At 37.8% G+C, this 25,389-nt stretch overlaps 1 protein-coding gene across 5 annotated transcripts in view; it reads right to left on the reverse strand.

Annotated features, from left to right (window-relative positions):
• Nucleotides 1-1,420: 1,420 nt before the first annotated feature.
• The window catches only part of Adgre3 (adhesion G protein-coupled receptor E3), a 54,714-nt gene continuing 30,745 nt past the window's right edge, over nucleotides 1,421-25,389 (reverse strand). For 4 of the 5 annotated variants that reach the window (XM_076559683.1, XM_076559680.1, XM_076559684.1 and 1 more), the window contains 9 exons: nucleotides 24,014-24,198; nucleotides 20,005-20,172; nucleotides 17,663-17,866; nucleotides 14,608-14,843; nucleotides 12,505-12,571; nucleotides 11,345-11,436; nucleotides 9,352-9,532; nucleotides 6,824-6,919; nucleotides 1,421-2,340 (listed from right to left, as the gene is read on the reverse strand). In XM_076559683.1, the coding sequence (XP_076415798.1) occupies nucleotides 2,314-2,340; nucleotides 6,824-6,919; nucleotides 9,352-9,532; nucleotides 11,345-11,436; nucleotides 12,505-12,571; nucleotides 14,608-14,843; nucleotides 17,663-17,866; nucleotides 20,005-20,172; nucleotides 24,014-24,198 (1,256 nt within the window). In that variant the 3' untranslated portion in view covers nucleotides 1,421-2,313. The remainder of the gene's footprint in view (nucleotides 2,341-6,823; nucleotides 6,920-9,351; nucleotides 9,533-11,344; nucleotides 11,437-12,504; nucleotides 12,572-14,607; nucleotides 14,844-17,662; nucleotides 17,867-20,004; nucleotides 20,173-24,013; nucleotides 24,199-25,389) is intronic. The other variant, XM_076559682.1, reaches the window with a different exon arrangement.

Here is a 25,389-nt window from a genome sequence, read left to right on the forward strand (position 1 = left end):
ATGTGAATGGTGTGGTCTTTTGAAAATGCAAAAACTACCCCTAGTAATAAATCTCCACTAGTGTGTCATCTCTTAAACCCAAATATTTTCACCAATTGCAGACGGAGAATTCTGACATATGAATCTATGGAGGCCATTTGTAGCAGAAACTTAAAAGGTCTTGTTAATAAAATCAAACCTGAGCCAGGTATTAGGGTGAACACTGGAAGATCAGAGAGACAGAACAAGCCACAGCTAACCTCACCTGGCCAACTTCTCAGCTGATCTTGTTTCCTCAGACTGGAAACACAATAGCCAAGTTGTAGAGTCAACCTTGGTGTTTCCTCAGACTGTGTCCTCCTATCCAAATGGTTCTCAGCTGAACTGCTGCTCAAAGCCTAAAGCTTAACCTGCCAAATGCTTAACCAGCCAAATGCTTAACCAGCCAAATGCTTCTAGTTGCTGGTCTCCACTCCTTATATATCTTTCTGCCTTCTACCATCACTCTCTGGGATTAAAGGCTCACTTCTTGGGATTAAAGGCATGTGTCACCATGCCTGACTATATCCTTGAACAGATGGATTTCTGACTCTGGAATGCTAGGATTAAAGGTGTGAGTAGCACCATTTTCTAGCCTTTGTATCTAGTGGCTGTTCTGTCTCTGACCACAGATAAGTTTATTAGGGTGCACAATATTTCGGGGAACACAATACCACCACAGCCATTCTCATTCAAACCACCATAAGTCCTGTCTTCTCCTGTAATTAACCATTCCTGTCAGTGACTTCAGTAAAACTCATTACTTCAACAACTTACATTTTTGGTGGTTTTATTTTGATTTGCTGTGAGTTACCTATTTGGAGTGAGCAGACATTTGTTCATGTCTCCTTGGGAACAATGTCACATAACATTTACCTATCTTTGAACCCTTTGAGTTAAAATAATGACTAGCCTGGGAAGATATGCTCTCTGGTGTCCAAGTGCTATAGGAGTAACTAACTACTTCTGATTGTATTTGAAGCCCATTCTCCAAGAGGTAAATTAGGTCTGGTGTCATTAAATGTCTCAAAACATGTAGCTGGCTAGGTTCTAGGTCCTAGGGGAGAATGCAATAACATAATTTTGTTAAATGATCATAGTAATAATGTTCTTGTTAAACTGTTATCTTTATACCCAAAAATTAATGTGGCTTTCAGCCCTCATCAGAAATGGCTCAGTAAGGACTGCTAACACAAAATTCTGGCAATGATATAGAAGGAACACACAATTATCAGTTTTAGCAGGTATATGAATTCATTCAATTACTCAGAGGTGCATATAATCTCCACAAGGTGAGAGTGTGGTTACCTTATCATACTGGAAGTGATTTCCATCTCTTGAGAGACAGAAAAGTCTACCCCCTTCTGATAAGGTAGAATAACAAACCAAAGTAAGACTTCACTCAAGTTCACCATGGGAACCAAAGAGTTTATTGGGTGAAGGTTGCTTACAAATGTAGGTGACCTCAGAACAGCAGCACTGAAGAGACTTTACAAAGGATGGATAGTTGCTTCCCCATACTTGCATCAATGAGTCTCTCTCAATTAACTTTCATGCAGACTATATACTCTCACATCTGGAGACACCAAGGCCAGAGTATTAGGTAAGAATTGCAAACAAATTCTTGGAAATTATGGCTTGTTTCTCAGGTGAGAGCCCATTGACACTCTCCATTCATCCTCTGTGAGAATCAACAAGCTTGCAAGTAGTCATGGCTGATCAGATGAAGATGAGAGCTGTTTTACTCAGAGGACTGTGTCCCACAACAGCACAGTCATATTTACTATGGTGCTATTCACAATAGCCAAGTTGTAGAGTCAGCCTCGGTGTGCCTCAATGGATAAAGAAAATGTGGTTTATATCACCCATGGAATATTTTTTTATTTTGAAATAGAATAAAAGCCTATTGTTTGCAAGAACGTAGATGGAATTCAAAGGAAACATATCATGGTAATTAACTGAGATGTATCAAGAGAAATATTAGGATTCTCCATTGTATAGAAAATTAAAAGGAAAAAGAATAATTGTGTACAGGAAAAGTGATTAAGTAAAGGGGATCAAGTGAGGATAAGTGAAGGGAGGTGGACACGGTCAAAGTTGTATGTATGTATAAAAATTTCCCATTGAAGTGCAGGTACAATTATTATGCATTAACAATCATAGCAAAATGATTTTGAAAAGATGAATTCACATAGAAGAATGGTGACATGAACCTAGTCCATGTGTGGCCACATTGGTGTGATGATTGTCCTTGGTTAAGAAGCAGGAGCTCAGGTTGTGAGCATTCTCAGTGAGTCAGTTCTGCTGACATCCAGCTTCCTCCTATAAGAAATAGACATTTAGAGAGAAATTCACTCCACAGAAATTAAAATTCTAGATCATGTTGGGATAACAGTACTTTGTTAAGGTCTAAAGCTTTGAAAACACAATCTAGTATCTGACTTTAGAATCCCACACCACTCCCACATCTGCAGTATTTATCAAACTTTTTCTTTTTACATGACAGTAGATTTATTGTGGTCTCTCATATTTTCCTAGGTATTATCAAACAGGTCATCATTTAATCTTTGTGATGAGATTGATATTATCTTTGTTTTACAGAGAAGAACTCTGAAACAAAGAGACATTAAATGCCTTGTCCAGGCCACATTTCCTAGAAGTGGATATTTGAACTTATGTGTTTTGACTCCATTTAAATATAAAAATGACTGGCCATTTAGATGCCGCAGAAAATCTACTGAAATTATAAGGATAAATATGGATCGTTTATACTGAAATGTGACATCTAAACATATGAGTTTCTGACTAGCATTTGGATCATTTTTATGTAGTTGGTTCTTGAAATTTGACATTAATTAAATGTAACTATGATAATAGAATTACAATAAAGAAGAATAGTCTCATGGATATCATTCTGATTCTCATTCAATTACATTTTTGTGATGAATAGATCAAGGTTCAGACAGACTAACCAGTGTGGTGGTTTAAATAAGAATGGCCCCCACAGGTTCAAATATTTGAATTCTTGGGCCCAAGTTGATAGAAGTATTTGGGAAAGTTTAAGAGATGTGGCCTTGTTGAAGTAGGTTTGTCTCAGAAAGGAGGGCTGTGAGATTTCAAAAGGCCATACCATTCCCAGTGTCTCACTCCCACCGCCATGTGCTTGTGGATCAGGATGTATTTTCTCAGCTACTTCTCCAGTGCTATGGCTGTCTGCCTACCTGCCTGTAGCCATGCTCAATTTCATGATGAGCATGGACTCCCCCTCTGAAACTGCAAGCTTCCATTAAACTCTTCTATAAGTTGCCTTGGTCATGATGTCTTATTACAGCAATAGGAAACTAACTAACGTGCCTAGTAACTACAGGAGCAAAAATGTTATCTCAGCAGATTCATCATTGACACATCACAGAGATACCTGTCTGAGCTTGCTCAGTGTTTCATTATTCAATAAAACTAAGATACAGAATCTACAGAAATACATACTGTCAGATAAATAATGAAAATATGGTTTGCATACATGCTGAGCTTTATAGAGCCACAATAAGTTTTCATATATTTAGAAAAAAAATGGAGAGGCTGGAGAGATGGTTTGACAGTTAAGAGTAACAGAAGCTCTTCAGAGAATCTGAGTGTGATTTCTTTCACAACATGGTGTTTCATAACTGTCTGTAACTCTAGTTCCAAGGTTTCTGATGCCCTCTTCTGACCTCTGCGGACACCAGGTAAATAGACAAAAACACTAAATTACATAAAATAAATTAATGATTTCTTTCTTTTTTTTGACAGTGTTTCTCTATGTGAGTCTTGGCTATCCTGGAACCAACCCTGTAGAACAGATTAGCCTCAAACTCACAAAGATCTGCCTGCCTGAATCCTGGGATTAAAGGCATGAACGACCTCCTCCCAATTATATATAATTTTTTAAATTAAAGAAAACATGGATGGAGATGAAGGACATTAATTTTAGTGAAATGTACTATAGACACAGAAATTAACACAAGATAAAGAAAAAAATCTGTATTTTAATGTTGAATGCTAGCTAATGCTTAATACAGAATAAAAACAGCTAGGCCAAGAGACACATTAACTAGATGTAGTATTTGTTTTAACAATGTTACCTGTATGATAGAAATATCACAGTGAATTTTATCTTTATTATAATTGATCTGTTCATCAAGAAGAAAACAAAGTGAATTTGGGAAGTGACTGAGAAATAACTAGAGAGAGGAAGGGTTTGTTTTCATTCATGGTTCAGGGTTTAGTGAATTATGGGATGAAAGGAAGGGTGGCGGGACCAGTTCCCATGTATAGCAATGTGAAGCTGACTCTCACACCCAGGAAGATCAGGAACCATAGAAAGGGGGTTGTTCACTATTATATATTCCTCTTTTTCCATTTTGACTCAATATAATACTCCATCCCAGCAGAAGGTGCCACCTACATTCAGGGCATCTTCCCTAATTATATCTCTTTGGAAACACTCACACACAGAATAACCAGATGTAAATCTTTTGGGTGATCTTAAATACAGGTAAGTTGACAATGAATATTAACCAGAAAATGGGAAAGGAAAGAAAAGCATGGAGAGGGGAGAAAATAAGGGAAAAGTAGGGAAGACAAGCAAAAGGAGGGGATGGGAGGGGAGGGAAAGAAAGAATATGAAAGAGGAGGACAAGGAATGTACAGTCTCCTTGCAGAACAGTGCATGTTTCTCTGACCTGACCCTCCTGATGGATCTCTCTAGTCTTTTGAATGAAATTTGGCACCTTGTACAGACCTTCTTTAATAGAGGCATGGAACCACACCCATTGACTTTTATTGTCATTTGTTAATGCTGCACATTTCCTTCCCTTCAAGAGAATCATTATACTCATTTGTCTTTTGTGCACTCTGTATGAAGTGTGTGTGTGTGTGTGTGTGTGTGTGTGTGTGTGTGTGTGTGTGTGTTCACGTGTGTGAGTAAAAGTAAACACATGCCTGTCTTCCACAATGGAGGTCAGTGGACAGCCTCAGGTGTCATTTGTAGCCTCCAACCTTGTTTGAGACAGGGTGTTGTGTTTGCTGCTGTGTTTATCAAATAGTGCTCCTGAATGTCTGGACAGTCTCCTGTGTCTGTATCCCATCTTGATGCATTAGCACTGGGATTAAAAATTGAGTTAATACATCAGCTTCACATGGACACTTGGGATGTGAACCCAAGCTCCCACTTGTGTATAACAAGTGCTTTATTTACTCACTAAGCCATCTCCCCAGTCCTTTACCCTTAAATAGATTATCTGTACTAACAGATCTTGTCCTCCCCCCTCAAAGAGACTATTATCCATATTAACAGATCCATGGACACAGCATACCACCATGGCCACAAAGAAAAAATGAGCTCAGGAGCAAAACTCTCAGCACTCAAGAGTCTGTGGCTTCCCAGTAAACTGCTCAGTCTAATCAGTTTTCTGAACATACAAAATGCCAATGGGTAATTTTATCATGCACCACCTTGAAGTCTTTATATATGTATAGCTCTCATGAAGGTTCATTGTTGTACTTTGAAAGTAAACTGTATGGGAACTAGATGGTACAAGCATAAGGCTACTTAGAAATAACTACATAGCATTAGCTAAAGTGATTAAACTTCACATAAAGTGTTTGCACTCAAGTGTTTGTATAGTGCATGTGTACATGGATATACACACAAATGGAGGTCAGAGGACAGTCACCAGTGTTATTTTTCAAAATCCATTCATTTTTAACAGCATCTGTAACTGGTCAAGAGTTCACCTACTCATGTAGACCAGCTGTCCAGGGAGCTCATAGAGCTTTGACTCTATCTGTTCAGTGCTGAGATTACAGACATGCAACAACATGCCTGTTTTTTTTTTTTCTGTAGGTGCCAGGGATAGAAATCAGGCAAACACTATACTGAATGTACTACCTCTCAAACCCACAATTGCACAGATCTTAGTGCCTTTGGGTATGGGAGAGGGTGGGTATGAGTGTGACTCTTCCTGCTTAGAAAGTTAGCATAATATAAGAACTCAATTCTATGGCTCATAGGAGCCAGTAAACCAGAAGCAGGAACCTTCTTGAGAAGGGTCCTATTTTTTTATTGGCCAGATTTCTCAGAGGAACATAATACTTGGAAAAAATCTTGATTCAGAGTCTATGGACAAACTCCCATAGCTGCAGGGACTGGGATAGTCATATACAGGGAGGGATATGAGCATAGAAAGTCCATGATCTGATGTGGAGTGAAGAGCATAGCAGAGGGTGGTCAGGGCCTCAGTAAGGAGAAGGAAGATTAGTTATGTGTCTTTTCTCAAAGGAAGCAGGTTGGAAAGCGCTAAGGCAAAGGGTAGGGGAACTCTCAGTTTACAACTCCACTACAAAACTCTGATCTTACCAGAGGCTGAACCATCCTGTACTGCTTTACAGATTTTTCACTGTTTATGTCTAATGAGTACTGACTGGAGTCTTCTGAGGTGAATATATACATACTCATGATAGTGAACAGAAAAACAGTCGAAGAGATTGAAAGAGGAAGAAGGAATAGAGGAAGGAATATTGAAGAGTAAAGAGATGTGAGTGGAGTAGAGAGAGAAGACAGGATCAAGAAAAGAAGCAATGAAGGGAAGAAGGCGAGAAAAAATTAGGGAATGAAGGCAGGAATTTGAGTGCCAAATCTATAAACTGTTGGCTGTATACTGTAGGCCATATTTTTAATTTCTTTTTGCAAGGAACAGAGAGGAAACTTGTTTGCATGAGAAACCAGATCAGGTCACATGAAGCTTACCTAGGGAGTTGAGCTTACCATTTTGGTGTGAGTAGTGGAATAAGACATCTCAGTGCTTTCATTTTCAACCCCTTTCTGCATCTTATAAAACCACTTCTTATATTCCATTCGGACCTGGAAGTTTGAATGAATAATTAGAAGCATGGCTCACACCTTGAGCCTGGTTCAAGGAAAGGGAATCTGCATAACATGGAATACAAAAGACATGAATGCCAAATTCTACTCTTATTGTTTTTCTGCATATATTTGAGCTTGTTAATTTTATTTAAATTCAATTTCTTCCAATATAAAAAGGAATCTGTGTTAAATACCCAAAGGATTTGATTATGTTGCTAGTGGTGAAAATGACACTGATGATGATAATGAAAATGGTGGTGATTAGTATAATTGTATGATTGTGATACTGTGGAATATGATGGTAGTGATGGTGATAATGAAGATAAGGGTTGTCATAATGGTCATAATGATAATCATGAGAATGTTAGTGATAATAAAAATAATGCTAATGATCATAGTAGTCACAGTTAGGGATGATAATGATGATGATTATGTAATAAGGGGGACAGTGACCAAAGTGATAGTTATGATGATGATGATGATAGTGATATTGATGATGGTAGTAAATATGATGGTGATCATCATAATTATGATAGTGTTAATACTGAAAAATATGATGATTGGTGGCAACAGTGATGAGAATGATGAAATAATGACGATGGTTATAATAATTATAGTGGTAATAAGATGACTATGATGATGGATGTGATAGTAATGATAGCGAGCAAGACAATGATAGAATGATGATGGTGATAGTGATGGGGATGAAGAGGCAAAGCATGATAAGAGTGTGATAATGGTGGGAAAATTTTACTGAACAATAGATATATGTGAGGCACTTAAGCAGCATAACTTTTAACTTTCACATTAATTCAATAGAAAAAATCCATCTTTAATCTCTAATTAAGTTGATATAATCTAAGTCCTCTGAAAGTAACATTTAATAGTATACATAAAAGTGCACCATACAATTCTGTAATATGCCTTTCTAAAATAATTGTCATATTAAAAATATAATTTGAACTTTTTGCTCCTCAATATTATTTCACAAAGACACCCACATTGCATTTTACTTCTGTTGAAATAATTAACTTAAAAAAGTTATAGATTGCCATGCATACTAGATCCCATTAAGAATATAGTGAGTCCTTCATTATTAGAAAGCTTACCAAGAGCACGCTAGCCTTCATAAAAAAAAAAAAAACCCTCTTGGAAGTGAATCAAGGTAGGGTAAGGGTTTTTAAAGTTAAAAGGCTGTAATTATATGACATCAGTTGCAGGCCAAGGGGCTGTTTTACAACCAAAAGGAAATAGGGGGCTTTTAATCTGTAAAACATCACACCAGACTCATATCTTCAGAGAAAACTTTTATTTGCATATGATCATCTCCTAGCAGGGAAGAAGGAACCATTTGATCTGTAAAACACCTAGTAAGCATCTTTTATCAGAAGGGAGAAACTGGTTAATAACAAGCCTCCAAAGGGGAGGAGGTATGTAGTCAAGGTAACCTAACTTTTCCTAAGTCATTTCACTGTGAGGGAGGAGTACCAAACATAGGGGGGGCCAAAATATTGAAAAGGAATTAATGAAATACTATATTGATGGTACATTTGTATTATCACTTTAACTGTTGCTATTTACATTCAACAGCAAACAAACAAAAAGTTCACCAAAGATCGTTGTTAATAGAGATAAAATTATAATCAAAGTGACAGTCACAAAAAAAATGACATGTGCTCCTGAATTATATTGTACTGTGTTATAGGATCCTAACCCTTCAAAATAAGACATTATAACACTTCCAGATGATAAGGTAGACTCAGAGAGAATAGACATCCTCTTTGAGGTCACAAAACAAACTACTAAATAGAAGAACTGAGGGTGGGGTGCATTGTGCCAAATATCCTAGTGTTACCCTATACAATACAGCTCACAACAGGGGAACTACCAATCACCTCTCTGGTGAACTGAAATTTGATCATGAAGTTTGTTTTGAATAATCAAAGTGTGTAGAAATGATGATATCTGTAACTGCTATGTATAACCTTTAAGATCTAAGGTGTGGTTTACATACATTCTCCTTCCCATTTATTTGAGACAAATATTATCCTACATTTTGTCCATAATGCCAGGCTAAATCACTGTCAAGTGAAAACTTTTTCATTTCATAAAGACTAATTCAACCAAGTGACAATTATATACAATGGACAAGAAAGAAATCCTAAATTTTTAAGCCACCATGGCTGAAAAATTGGTAAGAAAGTACCATTTATTAATGCACCATAGCCCACCTCATTTTGACATGCCCTTAAGGCGTATGCTTAGATGCTGACAAGACACAAAACACAATGTGTGAAATATATAGACAAAACTTGAAACTACCTTAAATAAATGAAGATTTCAAAATAAAAATGAGAAACTCCAAGAATGTGAGCAAGTGGTTTAAGATAATTTTGGTGCTAGGTTGTTAAGAAATGAGACAGCCTTACCTGGCGATTAAGCAGACAGTGTACCACAAATATCAAAACCCCCTGTAGGATATTGATGATGGTGAATAGATAGGCAATGATTAATCTCACTGTCTTCCCAAATTCAATGACCATAAATAAGCCAATGCCCCAAGAACATCCCAATACAAATAGATGAACAATGGCTTTAAATGTCATCATCCTGGAAGAAAACAATGACAATAAAGTTATATACTGTTCATCAGGCTTTCACCATATGTTTAGTTAGCATTGGTGGAAATCATATTTTTATGTGTTGTGTTATAGTATTTTGGAAATATTTTGCTTATTAAAAAATGTGTATCTGTCCTATCTGCAAAATGTGCTGGGGTAATGGTCATGCAGAACTTGTGTGAGTGACCAACCAATGACTAGTCCAACTTGAAGCTCACACCACAAGAGTGATCCCACACATGTCATTGCCTGGATGGCCAGGAACCAGAGGCGGGATGGGCCAGAGACCCCTGATAGAAACAAATATGATTGGCAAATAAAATAGTCAATGAAATGTTTCCTAATGATATTCTGTTCTACGTATAGACTGGTGTCTAGCCAAATTGTTATCAGAGGGGCATCATGCAGTAACTAATGGGATCAGATACACAGGCCCACAAACAAACATTAGGTGGAGCCAGGGAAAAACTGCAGAAATAGAGAGGAAAATTTGTAGGAGCCAGAGGGGTAGAGGATACCATGAGAAGATGGCCCAAAGAATCAAGTATGTGGAGCTCACAGGGGCTCCCAGAGACTGAAGCAATAAACTCAGACTCTGTACAGGTCTAAGCTAGGTCCTCTGCCTATACCTTATTGTTGTGTAGCTTGGTGTTCTTGCAAGGGTCCCAACAGTTGGAGTGGACTGTGTCTTACCCCTTCACTTGCTCTTGGGACCCTTTTCCTCCTAGTGGGTTGCCTCACCCCGCTTTGATATGGGGGTTTGTGCCTAGTCTTATTGTAGCTTTTAAAGCCATGTTCAGTGGAAAACCCTGAGAGGCCTAATCTTTTTTTGGAAGGGTAATGGATCTGGGGAAAAGGAGATGGGGAGGAGGGACTGGGAGGAGAAGCAGGGGGAAAACTTTAGTTAAGATATCATGTATGAAAGAAGAATAAAAGAAAAAATTATAGCAGCTCACACTTGAGGAATTTTGGTGTTTTTTTAAGATGTTGAAACAGTTAATGTCTATGGGAGTTTTTTTATTTAGACTGCATGAATTTTCTATTATGAGAAGGCTGTGAGCCTGTGAGAACAAGGAGTAGAATGTAATGGTTTGAAAGTGAACCATTACAATTGTATATATCAATTGTCTACTTAGTAGGAACTAAAATCACCTAAATGGTCTGCTTCTGAGAACACCTGTGAGGGAGTATTAAAATTAAGGTTGACATCTGGGAATGTCTGTGATGGATTGTCTTGATTACAGTAATTGAGGAAGAAAGCCCTGACCAATGTGGGCAGCATCATCTGCTGAGCTGGGACGTTGTCCTGGATAAAATGTAGAAAGGGATCTGTATATGTGAATGCACTCATCACCATATTATTTTCATTTATAGATGAAGTAAGGCCAGGTACTTCAAGATCTACTTTCTTTGACCTCCCTATGATTGTGGACTACACACAGTTCAAGACCTGTGCAGTAAAATAGGTCCTTTCTCCCTTAACATGTATTGGTCAAAAATTAAATAATAAAAATTTCTTTAGTACATAACTGAAGAAATATACTGGTTTATTTGAAATACAGAATTTTCTTACTTCTTCTATTCATTGTCCCTAATTATGACCATGGGGTGGGTATGTTGTCTACATTTGTATGTTTTTGTGTTTTTGCTTGTTGATCTGTGTATGGGAGCCAGAGCTTCATACATGTTAACCAAGACTCTTATCTATGAACCACAGCTACACTCATTACCATACTTTCCATCAAGGGTTTCTCCCCTAGAAAATGTTGCAATGGGAAAAGCTGATTCTGGTAATTCTTACTTGGTGTCCTGAAGAGTAGAAACTTCTTTATTGAGGGAAGAAAGTTTGCTCCTCAAAATCCATATAGTTTGAAAGTAGAATACCAGGTTTATCTGTGGGAATAGCATGAGAAAATGCAATGGGATTTTCTTTTAGGCTCCATTATTCATATAATACAAATTTTCTTGTATCTGAGACTCATTCTCCAAACAATTCATGCTCCATAAGGATTTCATGGACATTCTCTGATGTATTATGTACAGCAAACATCATATCTCCAGTTGCCTTCATTTCTTGTGTAGTTTTCTGTATGCATTTTATTCAAAACAGGACATTTTAAAAGTAGAAAGCTATTATTCATTCCTGACCTAGGCAAAAGCTATTAATTAAGAAGTTTCTAGAAAATAGGAAACCATCTTGTAGAAACAGAGTAGATGGATGTTCACTCAGTATTTTCTGATACTACAAATAAACTAATGAATCTAGAACTTTAAAAACAATCCATGGTGGACTGCTATATTATATATTTTAAATTGCAATAGAGGAACCAGAATGAATAGAAGAGTTGAAGGATAGGGAAAGGTTCTGAGGAATGCTGTCTTCTGTGTATGACATGCTTATTGTGCTCATGAATTCAGTCATTGTGGTTATCCACACAAGACCCACATAAGATCAAGTCAGTAAAAACTCCAGCATGGATGAGGAAGGAACTCTTGAGGTTTCACCCCAACTAAGGAATAAGTGGCCTTGATAGTTAGACTAGGAAAGAGAGTTAACATTCCCCATTTGTATATAGCCACTGATAAGCTAGGCTCCACACCCATGCACATATGGGCTGTATTAATTTGACTTAGTTGGATATCTTGAAGAAGGAGGAGGAGGAGAAGGAGGAGGAGGAGGAGGAGGAGGAGGAGGAGGAGGAGGAGGAGGAGAATGTCAAGTTGTGGGGGAGAACTAAAGGGAAGAAATAGGTGGTAAATAGAACCATAGTTCCTTGTATACTTACATAAATTTCTCAACAATAAAGTTGAAAAAGTCAGCTAAAGGGAGATAAGCAAATGAGGGGTAGATGAATGATGACAATATATTCAGGAACACGGGCCTTTCAGACTGAGCTCTGGCTCCACATCTTCAATTCAGTTCCATTTAACAGATAACAAGTGCATATAACATTCACCTACCAAGATAATGGCTGCTACTGGACCCAAGAAGCTCCAGATGAATGCTCTATGAATGCTGAGCCAGCAGCTGTGGAAAGGAGATAAGAATTAGCTCTTTCTCACTATAGGAGTTGAGCAAAGGCCCCAAAATATGATCTAACACTGTGCAGAACAATTTATTTCCAAGCTAGATTTCAGATGAAGTTCTTGTCTGACATGAGCTGGGTGCACTAAGCATCAGCTTTTCCAAGTTTGAAGTACGAAGTGGTCAAATATGGTAAAGATTAAATGACTGGAGAAGCAATGGGGTATTTAAAACTTAGTAGCTTGCATTTCTCTGAAGTTTTGGGTTGTTAATTCTCGATCTTATTCCTTCTCCACTAGACTTTTGATAATTTCTCCAATATACACAAGATAATTTTGGGGGATTTTTGAATGTTTTAAATATGTAAAACAATTTTTTGCAAAACATCTTAGGAAGATTGACTCTTTTTCTCTGTAAACATGGACAGTTCTCCATCTGTTCTAAACTATTTTTATTGGTCATTCATGAAGTATCTCATCTGCAAGCTGTAGTTAAGGCTAAGTGGGATGAAACATGTAAATTTGGAGGCAAAAGTCAGGACTCCTTGGATGTAGCTGTTATAATGACAATCGTAGAGATAATAAGACCATCAAACCAATAATTAACTCTATGCTAACTCAACCAGCCAAAATTAAACATATTTCATGTACAAAATACTCTATTTATTGAAGACTGTCACATTTTGTCATAGAAAATGTCAGCCAATCTAGTGGAACTTTTTTTCTAAATTGGGTCCTGGCATGGAACTATGAATCTGATAACTATAATGTGCCATGGTCAATATTTACCATACAGTAAACATCCGCTTTAAGCTGTCTTCTTGCTTTGAAAACTACAACCATGTAGCAAATGCAGTCATCAACTACTTATATTTTGTATGTAGAATTTTACTGGGACTCAGTTGCACCCCTTCCTTTGTATATCACCAGTGGCTGCTTTTACCATGGAAATGTAATATAAACTTATTGCTACAGAGACCAGTTGGTCTATAAACCTAAGATATTTAGTGTTTGGCCCTTTATTGAAACAATGTGCCTGCTCCCAATCTTCTCTACCATTCAGTCTCCAAGATCATTCTGATGAGTGGTAGGGTTTAAGATTCCTCACAGTGAGAAAAGGGTAGGGTTCAAGCTGAACATCAGGCATATCAGTTGAAAAGAATTAATGTGGTATTTTGTCACTGGTTTATCAATGAAATAAAGAACTTCCATCATCATGGAGTAATATTGACAGACACACAAGCAGCAAACCAGACTTGGGTACTTGGTATTTTTCTTCTCAATGTGTACTGTCATTCAGCGAATTGGTCTTAATCTACCTACTGTTTGTGGTTCCTTGAAAACATAGTCAATGGGGATTTAGTGGGATTGCTTTAGCCATTTCTTAATTTCATGAAGTTGGGTTCATTTTTTTTATGTCTGTAGACTTGTTTGTGAATGGATTTCTCATTTTACAAAAATTCTCAATGTGATCAAATACCAAATCTGCTAAGGATTTCCAGTAGACTGTGGGTTTAAGAATTAGAAAATCTGAGACAAAGGATATGGACCAGTTGTGAGACTTCTCACCTTGCATGCACAAATACCTGTGTTCTACCTTCACCATTGCACAAACTGGATGTGGGGCTGAAGGCCTCTCACTTAATCACCTAGGAGGTAGAGCCAGGAGGATGGGGAGCTCAAGGACATCCTAGACTACACAGTGAGTTTCAGGCCAATCTGGGATGCTTGAGACCGTGTCTCAAACAAACCAAAATTCAGTAAATAAAACAGGATCTATTTGTTCAACAAATATATACATAATTATGGGCAACAAATGGCATCTATGAATGGACAACTTTTCATGTCATAGCTAGAATAAATGTTAACCAACAACAGCAAAACAAGACACTGAGAACCAACACTATTGGGATTTGTAAGACAGTAATATGCAGACAGGCTGGTTTGAAGAGCAATATAAAAAATAGGTTAGTTGTCCAATGAGAAGTTTGGTGTTGAAGTTACATTTATACATTTCTACCTTGCACACTTTATGCTTACTGGGTGTGTGTTCCATAATTTTCATGGCCAGCTATCGCAGACACCGCGACAATAAAGGCAGGGATTCCATAGCCTACAGGGTACATGAACCTCTTCTTGAATCTTCCTGAGCTGCTGTAGTTGGCCACTTTAAGATTCCTCACAGTGAGAAAAAGGTGTAGCCCTTCAAGAAACATCCACATGAATGAAGCTAAGTAGAGGTAATGCAACATTCCTGCAATGAGGGAGCACAGCACCTAGGAGAAAGAAAAGGGAGTGTGGTGCAGATTCAGGCTGTACTTGTTCAATTCTCAGTATCTTTTTTTCACTGTGTGTTGGCCTGGGATCTCAACAGGATTCTCTAGCACTTTTCCTGGAGACAATGCACATCGAGGGGGCCCCTTTTGGTCATTGAAATTTACTTTCCAAGTGAATCAATAATTAGGTCAGAAAATGCCAAGATGTTGTCAGAGTATGCCTCAGATTGGTAATTCACAAGGGTTTATAGACCCATACTCCATTGCCCTAGAACTTTAAACAGAACTCTATATCATTACTCTAGACTGCCTCCTGGAGGTCTTCAGTGGAATCTACCTGCAATTGTTATGCTGGGTACTTTCTTGAAAGCAACCATTCATTGACACTCTTTCCATATTGGTTTTATTTTCCTTCCTAGCTGAATGTGTCTTAGATAAAAGGAAAAAAAAAAGTTCATCATCAACTCTTTGTTGCAAGATCCATGTTTAAAGAAAATGATAATGAGCCCTCCGATAACAACATTTACTGTTTATTAGTGCTGCATAATACAATAAATGTTCTCTCAGGATGAGATTTCATCACTTTCAGTAGATGGACACCCAAGTTTACACAACATAAATAAGATGATAATAGAAATAAATATTAGGAAATTGAGCTTTAAAATACATGCCTGCTTGTGATCTGTAGCAGGAATCTTAGAAGGTCTTATTAATAAAAACAAATCTGAAGCCAGGTATTGGGGTGAATGCTGGAAGATCAGAGAGACAGAACAAGTCACAGCCACCTCACCTTGTCAGTTCCTCAGCTGATGCTGTTTCCTCAGGCTGGAAGCCTCTGTGTCCTTATCCCAATGGATCTCAGCTGAACTGCTACTCAAAGCCTAAAAGCTTAACCAGTCAAATGCTGCTAGTTTCTGGTCCTCACACCTTTATACCTTTCTGCTTTCTATCATCACTCCCTGGGATTAAAGGCTTGCTTTCTGGGATTAAAGGTGTGAGTCACCATGCTTAGCTCTATCCTTGAACACATGGATTTCTGCTTCTGGAATGCTAGGATTAAAGGCATTAGTGCCACCATTTTCTAGCCTTTGTATCTAGTGGCTGTTCTGTCTCTGACCCCAGATAAGTTTATTAGGGTACACAATATTTTGGGGAACACAATACCACCACAGTGATCCATAAGTATCACAAATACTTTGCAGCTTGTACTGTAAAATTACTTCCCTGATCACTCTATGAAGTCAGATTCTAATATCAAAAACTGCCAAATATCATTTACAAAAGGAAACATGAAAATATCCTCCTCTTTATGGGAAAATATTAACAAAGTATATAAGGATAATAAATAAAAAATGAATAACATATGAAACAAAACATTTCTTTAACAAGGAAATTTTATCATTACCATGTAAGTGGAGACAGATAAAACATGTAAGTGTTTTATCTTGTATTTTATTTTCTGGGTTTTCTTGTTGTTCATGTATATTTAATTTGGGGTTTGGTTGTTTTTGCAGAGTCTTTAACATGTGAGGTAACTTCTCTATCAGTTTGCATCATACCCAGCATTCAGAAACTGCCAAGGGTAGATTTCAAGTATTCTCACCACACAAGATGATAATCTTTAGAGAGAATGCATATGCTAATTAGCTTGATCTAGCCTCTGTTCATTTAGTGATGCAAAGCACCTTACTGAAGACCATAGATTTCCTAATAGACAGATGTTCCTAGCTTCCTCTAGCAACTAGGAATTCAAAGTTCAAAGGGCCACTTCTGGGAATACTTCCTTTTATACATCAGTCTGTGACAGAGGAACAGAGACAGTGAGAAGGAAACCCTTGTCCTTCTATACAGAAACCACTAACAATATCAACAATGAACTATTGATGAGTGGTGAGCCCAGTGTAGCAATCTCTTCTTAATGAGCCCACCAATTTTCTGTGTTTTTAATTATTTATTTTGAGCTAGAGTCTTACCACATTGCCAGGGCTGACCTCTGACTCACAATCCTCCTGTAGCTTCCCAAGTAGCTGACTACAGAAACAAGACCGTGCATTATTATTTTAATGGATGCCTATTAATTTAACATGGTCCTGTGGTATGTTATAGCATTTCAACATGTATACACAGCATGGGATGATCAAGTCAGGGTGACTTTGAAGCCGTGTATAGATGATAACAGAGATGTCTTTACCATGTAGGTGAAGAATTGGCATACTTCAAATGTATTTGTTTACTTCTATTGACAAATGTTATGAAACTTAGCTATGGCTTGGGGGATGACTCAGTGAGTAAAAGCACTTGCTTTTCAAACGTGAACATGAGTTCAAATCCCCAACAACCACATAAAAGTTTTGCATGGCTGTAGGTGCCTACAACTTCAACACTATGAGGTGGGGGAGGTAGATACATCCCAAAAGCTCTCTGGTCAGCCACCCTAGCCAAAATAGCAAGCTCCTGATTCATTGAGAAACTGTGTCTCAAGGCAATAAAGAGGACACAATAGAGATAGATACCTGACACCCTGCTCTGGCAGCTACATTCATACACATAACTGCTCATACCTGTACACTCATGTTCATGCACTACACACAGACACACAGATACCACATACACCAAGAACATTGTCAGGTAACACTGCTGTTAGGAATGCTTTCAGTTTTAAAATAATCAAATATACAAATTTTTTTCAATTCTACACATAAAGAGAGCTGAAATTTCCATTCTGCATTTCCTCTAGACATCTCTACTGATGAATCCCTCTCTTTATGCTTGCTCCAGACAAGATGGCTATGACTTATTTGGACAATGAAGTAACTAACCTTAGGCTCAGTTCTGTTGATGCCTGTGAGGAAGAGGAGATCAGCCAGGAAGAGGCAGATGGAGAGCTGTAGGTGGAGTGTAGTGCTTGTATTCTGTATGGGCTGGCACAAGAGAAAGGTGACAATCGCCAGGAATAGGCACAATAGAGAAAGACTCAGTCCCACGTAGGTGATCACAGAGAGTGCCGAAAGCACAGAGTCCTCCTACAAGCCACAGAAGAATACATCAGAGTCTCCACGTATACACTACAGTCATCATGAACATCAGCATTAGGAAGTCTGGGGTCTTGTCATGTCACATTATCTGTTGTACCATTACAGTTGAGATTAGTGCTTAGCACATGTTTACTCACTTAGTAAATAGTAACTAAATGAAACATGAATGTGGAAGTAAACAGCATGAGGGACATTGAATAGTAAAATAGTTAATAAACAGGGGCTAAAGTGAAACAGGGGAGTGCACATTTAAATTAGATACTAACAGCCACAAGTGTTAAACATCCTACAAGGCTGACTTACTGACTGAAACCTGTGACTGTGGAGAACTGGAACATTGCAGAATAGCAGTAATAATATGGTGGTTGTTTTTAGCCTTGTGATAGCATCTATTACCACCAGTGTGCCACCTAGCATCCTTATGTATATTCTGTAAATCCTTTTGAAACACACAAGCAAACCCCTAACCTTTACTAACCAAAAGGCTCAAAATGTCTTCAGCCTCTGAGGCTGTACCAGATTTCCAAGCTTACTGTGACCCACCTATCTGGTGTTCCACAATTGTGTTCGAATTGACTTCATCCACTATTTTCTTTGTTCTCTTACTATAAAAACCTGGTATTTAGAGTAATCTGAATTTGTTTTCTGGGTCATTGTCACTGATATTTGGCCCTAGAATAAGTATTTTTATTTCCTATGAAGTAGGAGCTTTGATAATTTTGTTATTTCATGTTAATAGGAAGCCATTAGGTGACTTTCTTTCAACTTAAGTTATCTCAGACTCATTTGACATTTAAAATTCTAGGGGGCCATGCTAAGTATTTGATGATAGCTACTTGCCTTAGTTTGGTTCAGCCAGGAAAATTTAGATATAACTGTTTTGCAAGTGAAGTAATGCCTTTAATTCCAGATCCCCTTGGAACCTACTACTTTGGGATCTGCTGACCTTACTTCCCAACATATGAGGGTTTTCCTTGCTGGGTTGTGCTTACTCCAGACACACTTATGGAAGAGTCAGAATTTCCCCAGCTTTGCTTAACCCACCCACCTGATGTTTCTACAACTGTATTTCTTAAAATGACTTGAGTCATGATTTTATTTTTTAGTTACTATGAAATTTTCATAACATGCTACCACTGGACACAGCTGAAATAAAATTACTGAAGAAAGGTCATGTGTCATACCCAAGATCCACCATCCTTCAATTATGATAACTCTGAACTGAATGTTCTGCACTGATTCCAAGCATTTTCCAAGGGTATTATGAGACACATACACCCAAAGTAGCAATTAACTTGTAAATACTATATGCGTTGGCATGCATACTGTTCCCATTTCATCTCCACAATCCACTACTGGTATTTCTTGGGCATTTGTTTGGAAACTCTATCAGGGGAGAGAAGCTACCCATGCAACTTTGTAGGGGTTCAGAAGTGAATGTCCCCATCGACTTGTGTACTTCAAAATTGATTCCCCAGTTGGTGGTGTACATTGGAGAAGTTACAGAGCCTTTAAGAGATACTCTCTTTCCAAAGGGTATATGTCACTCTGGGGAGGTGTTGAAGGTTTATAACTGTGCACCATTTCCCCTTCTCTTTTGCTTTCTCTGCTTCCTATCTGTGGACAAAGTGTGACCTCTCTGCTTCCTGCTTCTGATGTGATGCCACACTTTCAATGCCATGATGCACACCATCCCTTTGGAACCAGATGGCCAAATGAACCCTCTTTATATTGCTTTCAGTCACAAAATTTTATCACAGTAACAGCAAAGTAACTAACAAAACATTTGACAGAAGCATGGCCCTCCTCTTTCTTGGATGGTCAGCATCTTTGACCAAGCATGTGTCTTCAGGGGGGATGTCCATGGAAGAGTCAGTGAGGAAGAGGGAAGAGAACACATTCCTAGTCAGTCAGTTCAGTTGATTAAACCTTGGCAATCAATCTTTCAATGCAGCTTCAGTGAGACAACAGAGGTGGCAACAAGTTCACACTTAACTGTTATTAAGGGTGTTTCTTGGAATCATCTCTCATCAAACCTACAATTAACTTATTCTTTCTGGATATCTTTTATAGATATATATTGAAGTAATATCACGTTTATTGCTGAGACCTGTGAGATTTGATACCTCGAGGGACAGAGCCATGAGCACAGCAAAGCTGGACAGCTGGAAACACTTGCAAATGGTGTAGGAGTCATTGGTGTACATATGAGAACAGCCCTTAGTGGACCAGCTGCCTCCTTCCTCTGATCCTTCCCAATGGACACAGAGATGTTCTGCTCTTGGGTCAATGGGCTGCAAAGAAAACAGTATGAAGGAACATGATTTTTGTTTCATAATTCCAACTTTTCTTTATCTTTAATTAGGATATGTGACATTGGGTTGCATATGTGATTTAATGATTTCCCTTCTAATCTTTCTCTCTAATCTTTCTCATCCCTCACCTTTCCTGATCCTTCTATCTTTGCTGCACCTCTACATTTTAACTTCTCCACTTAGATTAATCTGACACACACTGGATTGAGGAAAACATATGTGGGGACATTTCACATCCTCTCATCTCACATAGATTTTTGTTTCATCATTTATTCTCTGTCTTTATGCATATCTCAGTGCCCTGTGCACTGACTTAGAATGGACTTACCAGTTTCTTGTCACTGACAAAACAAATGAGGGACTGTAGTGAGAGATCACTACTTGAAGAGAAATGTCAAGTGTCTTTTTTGAGTCCCTCTTTCTGCTCCAGGCTCCCCCTGGAAAAGGGTAGTCCCTCTTTCCTACCTCTGACTCTCAGCATGCTCAACAATTCCCATGGCCCCATTGCCTACATAGGTTTCAGCATAATAGTTTCCCTTTATGGAAGTATATATGTGACTTAGCACTTCATTCTCAGCTTTTTTTGAGGTGCCAAATAATTCACAAAGTAAAATGTATATATTTAAAGTACAGGGTGCATTCACAGAATTATGAATGGAATACAAAAGCTGTACTGGCTGGTTTTGTGTGTCAACTTGACACAGCTAGTCATCAGAGAGAGGAAGGAGCTTCAATTGAAGAAATGCCTCCATGAGATTGAGCTGTAATGCATTTTTCCAATTAGTCATCAATGGGAGAGAGCCCAGTTCATAGTGGGTAGTGCTATCCCTGGACTGGTAGTCCTGGGTTCTATAAGAATGCAGGCTGACCAAGCCATATGGATGCAAGCCAGTAAGCAACACTCATCCATAGCCTGTGCATCAGCTCCTGCTTCCAGGATCCTGTCCTGTTTGCATTCCTGTCCTGATTTCCTTCAGTGATGAACAGTGCTATGGAAGTATCCAACAATTGAAACCCTAACTAAGATAAGAACTAAGCTAATAAGCATATAATTTCAGTGATTATCTTGGAAAAATACACTATTTTAAGTATATGTATGCAATAGTAACAATTAAAAAAAGAGACCAGGATTATGAGAAAGAGCAAAGGTGGGGTGTATGAGAGTGTGTTGAAGGGAGGAAAGAGAAGGGAAATGAGGCAACTGTATTTTAATTGAAAAAAAAATGATATACAGTGAGTATATGTTACACTAATTTCTTCTGAGCTGAATCATTCAATCCTTGAGATTCAGAAAGTGTATATCTCAGAAGTCTCAGGAAATTCCTGATTCACAAGGCCCCATCCTTCCTTAAGGTTATATAAACTTTGAGGATTGCTGAGGAAAGAAGACTTTTTGACCTTTAGAGCTGCCTACAAGACATGTAGAGATCTCAGAGCTTCCAGGTTTCATGAAAAGGACCTCACCCACACTGGGTTGGTCCTTTTGTGAAGAACCTGTCTTCTAGACATCTGTGCTCTGATGAGTAGCCACTCACTTTTACCCTAACAATTTCATTTCTTCACTAAATTGGAATTTTGTGGTATGATTACTTTGCTGTCTTGAGGGTTCCATATCTGGAGTAAATACACATTTATGCTCATTTCTTTAGGAAATGTGTCACACAACAGAAGGACCGAAATACATTAACATGAAGGGGAGAATGTAATTTTAATACATTATATAAATGTATGAAACGTCATTATTTATCCCAAATTATTTATAATTAATTTCTATTAATAAAAGTATTTAATCATCTCAAGATTCACTCCTATTATTGCTAAGTCACATTAAGTCTCCAAAATGTTATAACTTAAAGTTTGTTTTTATAGCCCATGTTTCCTGGTTTTTCCACAAAATCTATCCCCTAGTAGGCTCTATTATACAGAAACTAAGAATTCTACTGTTTAGCTTTTCAGTTTGAGTGAGATCATAAAAGGTTTATCAGACTTGACCTTCAGTTGAGACACTGAAAGGCAATGTTATTTCTTGTTGTTGTTTTATTACTAGTTTTGTTTTTGGAATTGTAATTACATTGTTTTCCCTGTGTTGACTACATCTGTATTTGACTAAAACCCAAGCATCTGGGCATATATATATCAGGGGTTTTTCTTCATTGTATTATTTAAGGTCTGAGGATCCACCCTAAATCTAGTTCATTTGAGGTCAGAAGATACCCTCCTAAATCTCATCTACTCCTTCTTGCTGCAACCCACATAAAAAGACATGGAAGAAAGAGGTACTGCTTTTTTTTTTCTTTTTCTTTTCTTTTTTTTTTTTGCCTGTTTACCCTCACTCTCTCTGGCAAGTTCATCTATCCTGATGCTGAAGCATTCTTTGACTGGAGTTAGCATATTACTTCTTCAGGATTCTAAAGTGGACTGAAGACCAGCAGCTCTCTAGGACATCACTGGGACTCAATCACCAAACTGGAATTGCTGAGACATCTGGTCTCATGGGCTAAACAACTAATGGAACTAATGGATCCTTAGCCTTTCTGTCATTCTATTATTTCAGTTCTTTTAAAGAACTCTGACTAATATGTCTCCTTTCTCTTTCCTCCCTCCAAATACTCCCACTTACCCTTCCTTGCTCTCTTTCAAATTCTTGGCTTCTTTTTTCCATTAATCGATGTTATGTCACATGTATATGTATATATATTTCCCTAAACACAATCTGCTCAGTCTATATAGTGTCATTACTCCTATGATTATTTTCAGATCTGACCATTTGAAATTATATAACCCAAAGCAACATCATATTTTATAATATTTATTATATGTTATTTACATATCCTGCCCTGGATGGATTAAGTATTTTCCCTCCAAGTCTTGGTTACTGTGACTAATGTTACTGGAATTATGAAAGTACAGTCTCTTTCCAAAACCTTGGTTTCTATCCTTTGGATGTATGCAACAGGGGGATTGATGGATTCCATTGTAGTTTCCTCTCTCATTTTTTGATAGGCTCCATCCTTACTGGCTATATATTCCCAACTACGTTTTTCAATGACTCTCTATTTTCTGCATTCCCATCAATATACACACTTGAAATTTTAAAAATTGTGTAACTTATATTGAATGTCTTCTTCACAATTCCATATGTATGTAAAGTGTACTCTTATTAGTGTGTCCCCTCTCACTCTTTAATCTCACTCACAGCCTTGGTGACCCTAGCTCTCCATAATTCTTTTTCCAACATTAATGTCTCTTGTTTTGTTTCAACTGCCAATGAATTTAAATAGGACTATCTGTGTGACCAAAGGCTTTGAAGTACCCATTTGAATCTAGAGGCATGTGAAAACATCTTCTTTGATCGAATACTTCCACAGTGGAAGATTAGGGCCTGTGGACTGCTTTCTTAACCATGGTTGATTGACTGTTGATATGAAAATACAAATAATAACAGTAATGAAGTTACACAGGATTGAAGTTTCTCAACATTTTGTAATTTCTCTTATTTTACAATGATCGCAGTTAGATCTTGTCTCTTTTTAGAAATTTGATTAGACCACCTGCCCCTTTAAACACTTCACAAAGGGGATATTATCTCAGTACTTAAGAGAATTAACTGCTCTTACAGAGGACCCAATTTCTATACCCAACATCCACATTGTGTCCCATAACTGTCAGGAAGTCTAGTTATAGGAGATCTTATACTCTGTCTTCTGTGGGCACTATATGCTCTTGTGCACAGATGTCAGTGAAAGCAAAACACTCATGCACATAAAATAAAAATAAACTTTAAAGTTGTTTTTAAAGGATTTTTTGAGAGTAAGCTCACCTGAGTATTTTGTAAAGTCAGGAGTACAGGTTCAGACAGGACAGGTTTGACTTCTGAATGAATGGCACCACTCACAATAAGAGAGTTCAATTTTACTTTCTGTATTCCTTCATTGTTACTAAAAAAGGATTCGTTTAGAAACCTCCCAAGGGACTGATATGCAATAAGAGCAACTGCAGTCTCATCTGAGGGGAAAAAAGATATAATACAAAAGATTGATACACAAATGTCTTACATGTGGACTGTAAAGTAAGCATAATGTGTTAGTACAATTACTGATGGGTATCCCTTAAATTGCATGTATAACATACTGTAAGTACTGTTAGGCATGGAATTTTATACACAGATAGACACAAATGAATACAGAGAGAGAGAGAGAGAGAGAGAGAGAGAGAGAGAGAGAGAGAGAGAGAGAGAGAAAGGGATAGAGAGAGAGGGAGGAAGGGAGAGGACACTCTGTGTTAGCTAGTATTATGTCAACTTGACACAAGCTACAATAATGGAAAAGGAGGGACCCTCAAATGAGAAAATGCCTCCATAAGACAGATTGTAAACAAGCCTGTAGGGCATTTTCTTAATTAATGATTGATGTTGGAGGGCCCAGCTAATGATGGATGGTGGCATCCTTGGGCTGATAGCTCTAGGAGCTATAAGAAAGCAGGTTGAGCAGGCTGTAGGGAGGAAGTCAGTAAGCAGCACCCTCCTTAAACTCTGCATCAGCTCCTGCCTCCATGTTCCTTCCCTGTTTGAGTTCCTGCTTTGACTTCTCTCGATGATGAGCTGTTACTTGAAATGTAAGTGAAACAAATCCTTTCTTCCTCAAGTTGCTTTTGGTCATGGTGGTTCATCATGGCATTAGAGACCTAACTAAGACAATATATGTGTATATAAAATCACTGTATATGATATATATGCACGTGTGTGTGTGTGTGTGTGTGTGTGTGTGTGTGTGTGTGTGTGTGTGTAAAACACGGTTTGCAATTACCTGTGATCCAAAGGACAATCAGACTGAGGAAAAATGCATTACCACCTTATACTACAAGTTCCCTCAAAGTTATCTAATTATTCATCCTCACTCACTCTCCACTCTTCTCTATCTCTATATACCTTCCTTTCCTCTTTATACCTTCCTCCTTCCCTCATCTTTTTCTTTCTCTTTTATCTCTCTTTTCTTATCCCTCCTATTTTCATGGTATTAGGAGTTAATTTCTATGTTACATACATAAACTCAAATTATCCATGTGTTCTTGTTATTTTATAGGGTGTAGATTTTACTATATTATAAAATCTTGCTTTTTGATTTGATGTAAAATTAAAGAAAGTTGTACAGGTTTATAGTAAAGACATTCTAGATAGTGAACTGCTTTATTACCCCC

This window comes from Peromyscus maniculatus, chromosome 22, assembly GCF_049852395.1.
Source record: "Peromyscus maniculatus bairdii isolate BWxNUB_F1_BW_parent chromosome 22, HU_Pman_BW_mat_3.1, whole genome shotgun sequence".
NCBI classification, from domain to species: Eukaryota; Metazoa; Chordata; class Mammalia; order Rodentia; family Cricetidae; genus Peromyscus; species Peromyscus maniculatus.